Source organism: Hemitrygon akajei, chromosome 16 (assembly GCF_048418815.1).
Source record: "Hemitrygon akajei chromosome 16, sHemAka1.3, whole genome shotgun sequence".
In the NCBI taxonomy this organism is placed as follows: Eukaryota; Metazoa; Chordata; class Chondrichthyes; order Myliobatiformes; family Dasyatidae; genus Hemitrygon; species Hemitrygon akajei.
In genome coordinates, this window is record NC_133139.1 from 58547056 (window position 1) to 58560416 (window position 13361).

The 13361-nt window shown below is 42.6% G+C and overlaps 1 protein-coding gene across 1 annotated transcript in view; it reads left to right on the forward strand.

Moving 5' to 3' along the window:
- LOC140740091 (UV excision repair protein RAD23 homolog A-like) overlaps positions 1-13361 on the forward strand; it is a 62944-nt gene that overhangs the window by 19921 nt on the left and 29662 nt on the right. The window contains exons 4-7 of the mRNA XM_073068968.1: positions 914-1068; positions 1996-2123; positions 7366-7459; positions 12260-12384. Of these exons, the coding sequence (XP_072925069.1) occupies positions 914-1068; positions 1996-2123; positions 7366-7459; positions 12260-12384 (502 nt within the window). The remainder of the gene's footprint in view (positions 1-913; positions 1069-1995; positions 2124-7365; positions 7460-12259; positions 12385-13361) is intronic.

The following is a 13361-nucleotide window of genomic DNA, read 5'->3' on the forward strand; positions in this document are numbered from 1 at the left end:
GCAGGAGTCTGAACCAAACATGAAAAAATATCACTTAACTTTTAGGACATTTGACTATACAGTCAGCCCTTCTTATCCGCGGGGGGTTGGTTCTGAGACCCCCCCCCCCCGCGGATACCAAAAATCGCGGATGCTCAAGTCCCTCATTTAACCTGGCTCAGTGCGGTGGTCTTTAGGACCCAGCGGAACCCCGGACGTTATTTAACATGCTCAGTGCAGTGGACATTAGGACCTGGCGGTGTAGCTCTGAATCCACAGTGTTTCTGTTCACGAAAATAATCACGATTACGATTGAAAGTAAGGTGGGAGTAATAAAGCGATCGGAAAGAGGTGAAACGCCATCGGTCATTGGAAAAGCGTTAGGCTACAGTCGGTCAACGATCAGAACAATTTTAATGGAGCATGTGAAAGGCCCTGCTCTGATGAAAGCTACAATTATTACTAAGCAACGCAGTGGTTTAATTATTGAAATACGTATGTTTCTTAAGTGTTTTATATGCATAGAAAGGTAAAATATATACTATATACTAAGAAAAACATTTGACTAACTGACGCTAAATAATACTGGATGTACCTGTTCCGACTTCAAATCCAACTAAAAGATGGACTCAGGAATGGAACTCATTCGTAACCCGGGGACTGCATGTACTTTAAAGTCATTTCTAGGTTATTTATAATACCTAATATAACATAAATGCTATATAAATAGTTGTTATACTGTATTGTTTAGGGAATAATGACAAGAAAAAATAGTTTGTACATGCTCAAATTACAAGTGCTGGAGAGAGAACTTCTGGGTTTTCCTGATCCGCAGTTGGTTGAATCTGCACATGTGGAATCCGCGGATAAGGAGGGCCGACTGTACTGTATTTAAAAATACTGGTTTAAAATACAATTAAATTTGTATTCACAGTTCAATGCCGCCTTCTGGCAGTGACATGTTCTCTGCCCCATCAGTCAGTGATCTACTCCCAGCACAAGCATCAATGATTGATTTACTCTCAGAACCTACTTCTCAGAGTGACGCTTTTGAGGATCTGCCCCATGACAATGATATAATGCCATCAGGTCTGTAAACTCATAGATAGTATTTCATAAACATGGAGAGGGGTGTGGGAATGGATTAAGAAACTGATATGCAAATATCTTAGTAAAGATTACTCTACTATTAATTTATGATTTGCTGTGCCATGCAAAGTCATTTGTAATAGTTGTAAAAGAGCCTCACATACCAGTTCTGGAGGAACTCGGTCAGGCAGCATCTATGGAGAGGAATAAACAGTTGATGTTTTGGGTCAAGACTATTCAGCAGGATTTGAAAAGAAGGAGCAGAAGCCAGAATAAGAATGTGGGGGAGGGGGAGGAGTATGTTAGAAGGTGATAGATGAGACTAGGTGGAGGGGGGAATGAAGTGAGAAGCTGGGGGGGAGGTGATAGATTCAAAAGGTAAAGATTGTAGAAGAAGGAATCTTGATAGCAAAGGAGAGTTAATCATGAGAGAAAGGGAAGGAAGAGGGGCATCTTAGAGAGGTGTTAGGCAAATAAGTGAAATGTTAGGAGGGAGATCAATGAGGAGGGACAAATGGACAAGGCTGTAAAAGAGTGGTGGGGTAATGACACAAGGAATGTTTGTAGGAGTGATTCCCTGATTTTTTCAGTATTATTAGTGGCAGAGAATTAATGCTGCATTTTCTCAAATAAGGTCCTGTGTAGGGACTGTTTGTTACCGCTCTCTGTTTCTCATCTACTTACAATAGCTTTGGTACTTTTATAACTTTTATACTTTGGTAGCATTATTAAATCAGTACTACCTGTGTGATGTTGTGGGTGCAATTCTTAAATATGTAATCTTATAGTATATTTTGAACAATGTGTTTCCTTTAGTAATTGTTGATGTCAGTATTTATACAGGAAGGTGTAATTTTGGCGGTGATCGGCAGTACACCCCAGAAAACTATTTATATTCTTAAGTGTCTTATTCTTTCCTCTTCACAGAGAGGAATGCAGCTTCTGAGACAATGGTGTCTGAAATTATGTCAATGGGTTATGATCGTGAAGAGGTGGTGGCAGCATTAAGGGCAAGCTTCAATAATCCACACAGAGCGGTGGAATACCTGCTGACGGTAAGGACTGTGGGTGTGTTTGAGTGTCTGACTGTGTGTGTGCATGTGCTGGATGTTGCTCAACCTTAATCAATGCAGCTTTATCTGATTGTACCAGGTAAAACAATGCATGTCACGTGTAGCTCAGAAAGGAGCACCTTCACTTGTGTCAGAAACCTGGCTGAATAGTATCTCATTGTTGAATGTGGTAACGGTACTTTAGATGTAATGTTAAATTAAGGCCTTGCCTGTTCTGTTCCCGTGTTGCAAAATTAAAGATTTAGTGTCTTGATTAATACATGTTCCTCAATCAACACCAAAATCATATGACCTAATCATTGCCACATTGCCTGGAGCAAATTGTCTGCTGTACTTTCTATATTGGAAGACTTTTTAAACTGAAAGATGTCAGTCAAACTACCATTTTCTGGATGTTACAATGTTTTAAAAGTATTTTTTTTCAGGATCTGGACATTGTTGACAAAGCTAACATTTCTTGCCCATCACTAATTGTGCTTGAGAAGTGGTAGTGAGCTGGAAATCTTCATGTGAAGGTACTTCCATGGTGGTGTTAAGTGATGGTGTAGAGGAGATTTACCAGGGTGCTGCCTGGATTAAAGAGAATCTGTTTTATAAGGGTAAGGTAGGGCTCTTCTTTGAGTGAAGAAAGATGAGAGGTGACTTTATAGAGCTGTAAAAGATGATAACGCATAGACAGAGTGGTCAGCCATGGCCTTTTTCCGAGGGTAAAATGGCTAATTTTAAGCTGACTCAAGGAAAGTATAAAGGAGGTAGTGTTTAACTCAGAGAGTTTGGGTGCATAGAATGCAGTGCCGGGGTGGCGGATACATTAGGGACATTTAAAAAACTCAGAGAGGCACGTAGATTATAGAAAATTGGAGGGCTATGTGAAAGGGAGTGGTTAGATTGAGCTTAGAGTAGGTTAAAAGAACAGCATAACATAGTGGGTTGAAGGGTATCTACTGTGCTGTAATGTTCTATGTCATGTGTTCTATGTGAAGGTATCTCCATGGCAATGTTAAGTGGGGAATGCTGGGATTTGGAACTAATGAAAATGCAATGGTGATATTTTCTAAGTTAGGATAGCATGCATCCTCTGGAAGGGTCTCCAATGTAGCTGTGCTTGTTTCTCTGTTCTCCTTTGTGATAGAAATCATGGGTTTATGAGATACACACATAGACAAGTCATCAAGACACGTCTTGTACCTGAAAACCCTAAGCAAATAATTGTAATCCATTTTGTAGGTGGTACAGATTAGTCTGTATGACTAAGGAGTTATACTGTAGAGCTGCTGCCCCACAGCTCCAGAGATCCTGATCCATGGTGCTTCTATGTGGGGTTTGCCTTTTCCTCACTGTTACCATCAGGCAGGAGGCACAGAAGCCTGAAGGCACACCACACTCAGCGATTCAGGAATAGCCTCTTCCCCTCTGTTATCCGATTCCCAAATGGACACTATACACTTTTTAATATATAGAATTTCTGTTTTTTGTACGATTTTTAATCTATTCAATATACGTATGCTGTAATTGATTTACATATTTATTTATTATTATTATTTTAGTTTTTTTCCCTTCTATTTTAGGTATTGCATTGAATTGCTACTAAGTTAACAAATTTCATGTCACATGCCAGTGATAATAAACCTGCTTCTGATCTTCTCCCTGTGACCATGTAGATTTCTTCCGCGTATGCCGGTTTCATCCCACATCCCAGATTTATGGGTTTGTAGGTTAATTGACCCATTGTCAATTGCCCCAGGTGTACAGATGAGTGGTTGAGCAACACACACAAAATGCTGGAGGAACTCAGCAGACCAGGCAGCACCTAGGAAAAGAGTACAGTTGACATTTCAGGCTAAAATGCTTCGACAGGACTGGAGAGAAAAGCTGAGGAGTAGAATTAAAAGGAGGGGGGAGGGGAGAGAGAAACACAAGGTAATAGGTGAAACCCAAAGGGGGGAGGATGAAGTAAAAAGCAGGGAAGTTGTTTGGTGAAAGAGACAGAAGGCCATAGAAGAAAGAAAATGGGGGAGGAGCACCAGAGCGAGGCAATGGGCTGGCGAGGAGACACTAGACACTAGAATACTACAGCACAGTACAGGCCCTTTGGCCCTCGATGTTGTGCTGACCCATATATTCCTTAAAAAAGAAGTTCCGAACCCACACGACCCTGTAATCCTCTATTTTTCTTTCATCCATGTGCCTGTCCAAGAGGCTCTTAAATGCTCCCAATGTTTTAGCCTCCACCACCATCCTTGGCAAGTCATTCCAGGCACTCACAACCCTCTGTGTAAAAAACTTACTCCTGATGTCTCCCCTAAACTTCCCTCCCTTAACTTTGTACATATGCCCTCTGGTGTTTGCTATTCGTGCCCTGGGAAACAGGTACTGGCTGTAAGATACAGGAGATAAGGTGAGAGAGGGAACAGTGGATGGGAAATGGTGAAGGGGAAGGGGGTGGGGGGCATTACCGTAAGTTTGACCATCCCTCTCTGACCTTCCCCTATCTGAGGCAGAACGTTCCGTCCTCAGTAAGGGCCTCACCTTTGTCCCCCTGCTGTCACATTTCAGTGAGTTCTGGGCCTTCTTCCGCTGCCTCTGTCTCTGAGCCCATTTCTTTGGCATGGACTCTCTGCCCTGCACTGATGACCTCTTCTCCCATCTCCAACCCTCCTCCTCTTCCTGGACACCCCACCCTGGTCTTCTGCCTGCTCTGGACCTTTTCATTGCCAACTGCTGTCGGAACATTAGCCATCTAGACTTTAATACTCCTCTCTCTGATCCAAACTCACTCCTTCTGACCACTTGGCTCTTCAATCCCTCTGCAATCCTAACCTCACTATCAAACCTGCAGATAAGGGAGGTGCTGTAGTAGTCCAGCGTATTGACCTCTACCTTGCTGAGGCCCAATACCAACTTTCAGACTCCTCCTCTTACTTACCCCTTGAACAGGACCCCACTAAGGAGCACCAGGCCATTGTCTTCCACACCATCACTAACCTTATTGACTCTGGGGAACTCCCATACACCACCACCAACCTCATAGTTCCTGCACCATGCACCTCCTGTTTCTACCTCCTACCCAAGATCCACAAATCTGCTTGTCCAGGTAGACCCATTATTTCAACTTGTTCCTACCCGACTGAACTCCTATTGGCATACCTTGACTCAGTTTTATTCCCCCCCCTCCCGAGTTCATACTCTTTCTACCTACATCTGTGACACTTCACACGCTTTGGATCTTTTCAAAGATTTCAGATTCCCTGGCCCCCATCATTTTATTTTTACTATACAGGCCCAGACCCTATGCACCTCCATCCCCCACCAGGAAGGACTCAAATCTCTCTGTTTTTCTCTGGACACCAGACCTAATCAGTTCCCCTCTAGCACCACTCTCCTCTGCCTAGCAGAACTTGTCCTCACTCTAAATAATTTCTCCTTTGGCTCCTCCCACTTCCTTCAAACAAAGGGGGAGCCATGGGCACTCGCATGGATTCTAGCTATGTCTGCCTGTTTGTTAGCTATGTGGAACAGTCTATGTTTCAAGCACTTTTCCTACACTACATCCTGTACCCATGCTGAAGTTGTCGACTTCATCCACTTTGCCTCCAACTTCCACCCTGCCCTCAAATTTACTTGGCCCATTTCAGACACCTCCCTCCCCTTTCTCAATCTCACCGTCTCTATCTCTGGAGATAGCTCATCCACTGATGTCTATTATAAACCCACAGACAGCTAACTGGACTATACCTTGTCCCACGTGTTACTTGTAAAAACGCCATCCCCTTCTCTCAATTCCTCCGTCTCCACCATATCTGCTCTCAGGATGAGGCTTTTCATTCTAGAAGAAGGAGATGTCCTCCTTTTTTCAAAGAAAGGGGCTTCCCTTCCTCCACTATCAATATTGTCCTCAACCACATCTTTTCCATTTCATGCATGTCTGCTCTTACCCTATCCTCCCAGGGATAGGGTTCCTCTTGTCCTCATCTTCCACCCCATCAGCCTCCACATATAGCACGTAATTCTCTGAAACTTCCGCCACCTCCCATGGTATTCCACCACCAAGCACATCATTCCCTCCCCCCCACTTTTTACTTTCCACAGAGATTGCTTCCTACATGACTCCCTTGTTCATCCATCCCTCTGATCTCCCTCTTGGCACTTATCCTTGCAAGCAGAACAAGTACTACAACTGCCTTTACACCTTCTCCCTCACCACCATTCAGGGCCCTAAACAGTCCTCTCAAGTGAGGTCATATACTGTGTTTGGTGCTCCCAGAGTGGCCTCCTGTATATCGGTGAGACCTGATGTAGACTTGGAGACTGCTTCGTCGAGCATTTACACTCTATCCATCAGAAAAAGTGGGATCTCCCAGTTGCTATCCGCTTTAAATCCACTTTCCATTCCCATTCTGATATGTCCAACCATGGCCTCCCCCGCTGTCATGATGAGGCCACACTTAGGCTGAAGGAACAACACCTTATATTCCATTTTGGTAGCCTCCAACATGATCATAGATTTCTCAAACATCTGGTAATGCGCTCCACCCCTCCCACTTCACCATTTCCCATCCCCTGTTCCCTCTCTCACCTTATCTCCTGACTCGCTCATCGCCTCCCCTGGTGCTCCTCCCCCTTTTCTTTCTTCCTTGGACTTCTATCTCTTTCACCAATCAACTTCCCAGATCTTTACTTCATTCTTCCCTCTCTAGCTTTCACCTATCACCTTGTGTTTCTCTCTCCCCTCCCCCCACCTTTTAAATCTACTCCTCAGCCTTTTCTTCAGTCCTGCCAAAGGGTTTCGGTCTGAAATGTTGATTGTACTGTTTTCCTAGATGCTGTTGGGTCTGCTGAGTTGCTCCAGCATTTTGTGTGTGTTGCTTAGAAGTCCAGCATCTGCAGAATTTCTCTTTGTTTGAGATGAATGGTTGAATCTGGATGGAATTGATGGAAGTGGATGGAAAATAAAATAAGATGAGTGTAGGGGCAGTAAAAATGAGTATTGAGGATTGGTGTGACTCAGTGGGCAGAGAGGCCTGTTTCTGTGCTGTATGACTCTGCTTATGTGTTAATGCTCTTATCATGATGGTGTGATTCAGACACCGAGTAAGTTACTGAGGAAAGAGAGTAAGTATGGAAAATGCAGTAATTATACAAAATGCCAAGTCTCAGTGATGTAGAATTAGTTTTTTAAAATCTTTTCAGCAGAGACATATTGAATCTCTTTTCTTATTCACAGGACGTGCCTGATAGTCTAACGAGTCCAGTGGAGGAGAGTACAGCACCTCAAGATTGTCTTGAATCTGTTCAGGAATCTAACCCAGAAATACTAGGCAAGGAGTACCACTTTTTGTAAATAATTTGACAAAACTCTTCTTGTTTACCTTGGTTACCTATACAGAAAATGGTGCCCTGTCTCATTGGTGTACAGTAGAATGTCATGGAACATCTTGTGTGGTCATCATTTGAACTGGTTACAGTTGTTGCTACGTGAGATCAAGACTAATAGCTGAACCTCATTTTCATAGAAATTAGAATATTACAGCACAGTACAAGCCCTTTGACTCATGATGTTTGCTGACCTTTCAAACCACTATTAAGATGAATTTAACTTTCCTCCCACATAGCCCTCCATTTTTCTTTCATCCATGTACCATTCTAAGAGTTTCTTAAATGCTTTTAATGTATCTGGTTCTACTGTTACCCCTTGCAGTGCATTCCAACCTTGGAAAAAGTCTCTTACTGTGCACTGTGCCTCTTATCATCTTGAATACATTTGTCAAGTAATCTCTCACCATCCTTTGCTCTAGAGGGAAAATAGTAGTTCAAGTTTAATTGTCATCCAACCATACACATGAACATAGCTAAACAAAACAGTATTCCTCCAGGGCCAAAGTGCAAAACACACTAGTGACGATCACACATAGCACACAGCACATACCACATAAAACACATAGTTACAATAGTAGAAAAACATATAGTCACAAAAAAATAACAGCCAAAGCCCTTGAGTGGCATGGCCTGCAAGTTGATCTGGAATCGTGTTTCTGCAAGAACAAGCATGCAGTAGTTCTTCATTTCTGCCACAGACAAACAAAGTCCAGCTTGTCTTCCATTGTGGAACAGTGGTGGGTAACACCGATGGGGGTGCCAGCCCTCAACCCAGCATGGACTCCAGTGTGTCCGCCATGCCTCTGCACTCTTCCACACCATCTCCAGAACCTTCTCCCCTGGGTGGCATGAGAGCTTGGTCTGGGCAACAATCAAGGCCACACAGCTCCCCCACTGTTGGTCTTTCCAATAAATCAGTGAACTGGACATTTAGTATTCTACATTACCAATGTCTGACAGGGTCTTGCGATCTTGAGAAAATTGTAAAAGACAATAATTTACACCATCTATTGGACCGTACACCACCTCTGCTGACTGCCTCTGATGCCTTCTTCCCTGGGTAGTTGTAGCAGGTGACAACACGGTGTGCAGCAAGTCCAGCTCCATCGCTATTCAGCAACTCGTTAGTGGGATAAACCTGTAGTACTTGATGTTCTTAATATCCAGCAGTGTCTTTTGATCATAAAAAAATTGTTATGTGCAAACAGCTATACCATTGGCTGGACCGCCTTACCTCACTCACTTTACCCTTATAAGATAGGCTCTCTAATTCGGACAACAGCTTGGTAAATCGCTCCATACCCTCTCTAAAGCATTTTCATCCTTTAAAAGAAGGCTGCAACTGAATATAATATTCCAAATGTGGCGTAACCAGAGTTTATAGAGCTACAACTTTACCTTGCAGCTTTTGAGCTCAATCTCCTAACTAATGAAGGCCACACACCATACACCTTCTTAACAACTTTACCAGCTGCACAGGAACTTTGAGGGATCTAATGACACGGGGAAGCCATTCTGTACATTACATCGCATACGCTTATCAGTCTCCTTCCTGTATCCTGTTGTCTTTCACATTCCTATTTGCCGTCCGCTGGGGGAGACTGTATGAACTCCTCAACCTGGGCCGCTGTGTCCTGGTCGAGGGAGCTCACCACGTAGTAGTAACGTGTGTCCTCCGAGGTTATCTGCCGAACGTGGAATTGGGCTTCTGCTTGTTGGAACCATAGGTGAGGTTGCAGCGTCCAGAAGCTTGGCAGTTTCAATGAAACTGCATGAACAGATGCGGCGTCGGTCACCTTCGGCCCAAATATTGTTTGGGCCGTCGGGGTCACCAATTGTAGTGGTGTGCTACATGCAGCGCTGAAATAACGACACGGAGTCGGTAAACTGCAGTTAAAAAAGGTTTTATTCGAACTTCGCGGCCTTGCTTTAAAGCCTCCCTCATCCCGCCCTCCCTGGGCACGGATGCCGTAGGGGGCACGTATTCACAGTCCTGTCCTGCGCGCGGATGCTGTAGGGGGCACGTATTCACAGTCTCGCGTGGGCCTTTCCCTTCGTTGGTGAAGCAGACTTGGCGCCCTTTTGGGACTGGCCTTTATGCCGGCGCATTGGCTATTTGTGAGCCGGTTCGAGTGCGCTAGGAAGTGGGTCGCCACAATTCCTTGATTCTCCTACCTCCCACTTACTAAGGGAGGGAAATTTAACCAATTATGCTACCAGCACATCTTTGGGATGCGGGAAGATACTGGAGCACCCAGGAGAAACCCACATGGTCACAGGGAGAGCTTGCAAACTCCACACAAGCAACACTGAAATTCAGAATCAAACCTGGCTTACTCTTTGTTTCATTTTTTAAATTTCCAACTACTTTGCTTTCATATTCTGTTGTCTTCTTTATCAACTAATTCATTTATCCCTTTTTGATTCGTAAAAGGCTCCAGCAATAATATTTGAGAAAAATGCTATCCAGCAATCCCTGTTAGACATATATCTGAACATTAGAAATAGAAACAGAAAACATTGGGGTTACTAAGTAGGTCATGTAGCATCTGAAGGAAGAAGATTTGAGGTAAACTTATGGAATCCCCTGCACCTGACTGCTTTTTGTTCAAGTTCAAGAGAGGTTTTGCCGCTCTCTCACAGCCTGTTGCATCAACAAACAAGGGAAGTGAGCCTGTGGTATCGTAAATGATCACGTCCAACTGGATCTTGCGATCGCAAGATTAAAGTCCAAAACAATCATCCACTGTTACACTGCCTTTGTGCACTATCTCTGGTGCCTTCAATGCCTTCCTATAGCAGGCGGCAAGATGGTCTGCACCAAGTTCAGCTCCTCTGCCAATGAGCAGCTCGCTGATGAGGTAGATCTTAAGTATTCAAAGTTCTTAAAGTCTAGCATTGTCTTGCGATCGTAAAAAAGACAAAAACACCTTAGATTGGCCTCTGAGAGGCCACCGCGCCTGAGCGCGTCACCATTTTACTGGAAGTTAAAGATATTCTGTATCTTATTGACCTCTATTGTACAATGGTAAAAGAGGTGACTGCAATGATAGTGGATGCATGGATTATGCTCTTCCAAAATTCCCATGTATTTTGTTAAGGGTTCAGTGGAATGAAAAACAAGTATGAAAAAAAACATGGAACTAGTCAGCCTAATGTCAGTCATCAGGAACATTCTGGAACAAGTGTTACGGAAATGATAACAAAAAACTTTGAATAATGTGTAGAAAGAAACGATGGGGTTTTATAAAAGGAAAATAATCTTACCAAATTTATTGTGAGTTCTTTTGAGAATGTAATGAAGTATTTAGATTGCAAAAAAATCATTCAAAATCTTATTGTATAAAATGTCACTGGATAAGATAAAGATGAAGTTCAATATATTAATTCCAGTGTCCTCAATTTATGTCACAGCCATAAGTTTTATCCTTTACAGGTGTCTACAGTAACCTCACTTTAGGGAGGTTATACTGTATTAACCTATATTTCAAGGACTAATTTGCTTAACAAACTGAATCTTATTTCCAAAAGAGAGTCTAGATGTTAATGGTTACTATTTTGTAAGATATATTCCCCTCTCACATAAGGATGCAATGCTTTCTGTTAATGAAGTAACTTAACTACAGTTATTTTATTTTAAGTGGAACACATTGTGGTTTGAGAAATAAATTCTAAAAGATATTATAATTTTATAAAGGGTTCAAAAATACTAAGACAATACCTATATACTGTATATAAAACATACAGGGTGGCATGATAGTGTAGCAATTAGCATAGCGCTATTACAACACCAGCAAATGGGTTCACTTTGTGCCGTATTCTGTAAGGAGTTTATTCGATCTCTCAGTGACCCTTTGGGTTTCCTCAGTTTGCTCCAGTGTCCTCCCACATTCCAAAGACTTATAGTTAGTAGATTAATCAGTCAAATGGGTGTATTTGAGAGGTGTGGGCTTGTTGGGCTGGAAGGGCCTGTCACTGTGTTCTAAATAAAAATAAAGTAAAATGCCACGAGTTTGCAGAAAAACAAGCTGTCCATAGGAGAAAGAAGGCTCTGAGAAGAGATTCTTCCTGAACTCAGGCTAAAATGTAAATTCAGTATCATCTTCTCTGGACCTTCTACCAGCTCCCGCAGTCTTCTCTATTTTGTACTTATTCTATATTTCTCTTTATAAATCACCTTATAACATCTTCTGTATGTGAAGTTTTGCAACTGCTACTCTGTTTTTGTGGTACTGTTAGACCTTTATCAGGACAGCATGGATATTGATTTCCTACATGATATTAATGGAAAAGGCCACTGATTCAAAGTTTAAACAGCTCTTCTGATGTGCATGAAAGCATTGACTGTAGCAATCAGCATTTTGGACCTTGGACAGTTTCTTCTTGCTGCAGGTTAGCAATGGGAGTTTTGGCCCTGGACAGTGAATATCTAAAACAATGGGATTGAAGTTGATTCATTAGCTTGGATAGAGGATTTTTTAACAGATAGAAAACAGAAACAAATATAAATGGCTAATCACCTCTCAGATTGTGCACTTTCAGATTACAAACCTCTACAAAAATGCACTAAATCCAGCCAGTAGGTGGAGCCTAACAGCTCTCTTCCCTCCAGTGCTTGGTAGGTCCACAGAAGTTAATTTCTGTACATTCACCATTGTACACACAGTAAGCTGCTTCTCCTGTTATCTATTTCAGTCTGGTTACCTGACCATGTTTGTATTTCCTTTCTTCTCTCCTGACAGATGAGAGCCCCCTGGAATTCCTTCATGATCTACCTCAGTTTCAGAACATGAGGCAGGTTCTTCAGCAGAATCCATCCATGTTACCAGCACTGCTTCAGCAAGTGGGCAGAGAAAATCCACAGCTTCTGCAGGTATTAGGGAAACCCAGCATGAACTCTGTTAGGTTTACTTCCAACAGACTAACCTCAGGAACAGAATACAGTGAGAAAGATGCCTGTTGGGATCATTATATTATCTCTCTTATCCTAGTTACAAGAGTATGATGCCATTTCAGTTTAAAATGTGTCGCATCGTGCTGCCTACATTTAATCCAAGCTAAACCCAATTATTCCCATGTGGAACTGTTTGGTAAGTAAATGTTTTGGGGAACTGAATGAACAAGCCATTTCCCAGAAAAGAGGTGGTTAATAAAACAAATATATCAATTTCAGTTAAACTGTGACACTAGAACAGATGTAAACCTAAATTTAAACCCTTATAAAAAGGAAGTAGTGAAGGCAGGGAACTCAATTATCTGGTTGGGGGGGGGATGTTGAGAATCAGGTTTGTACTGACAAGGAGTCTCGTACAGTGTATTGCCTACCAGGAGCACAAGTCGGAGATCTCCCTGGACGAGTAGTTAAGCTCCTGGACATAACTAGGGTGGATCCAGTAGTCATTGTCCATAACGGAACAAATGACATAGGAAAGGACAGGCTGTTAGTTCTGCAAGACAAATTTAAAGAGTTAGGTGGAAAGCTTGGGGACAGAACTGACAAGGTTGTCTTCTCGGAAGTTCTGCCTGTGCCAGACTAGGTAAGATGGATGAGATTAGAAGATTCAATGCGTGGCTCAAATCATGGTGTAGGTTAGGGCATAGGTTTATGGGACATTGGGTTGCCTTTTGGGGCAGATGGAACCTGTACCATCCGGATGGATTGCATTTGAACTGGAGAGACATTAATGTACTGACTGGTGTATGCTTCAGTTAGTTAACGACTGTTTTAAACTAGGAAACTCAGAACAAGCTGGGATCGACTGTTTAAACACCACAGTGGAGAATAACATATTAGGACAAGTGTCACTCCACTCCTAAGAAGGGAGGAAGGCAAACAAAAGGAAA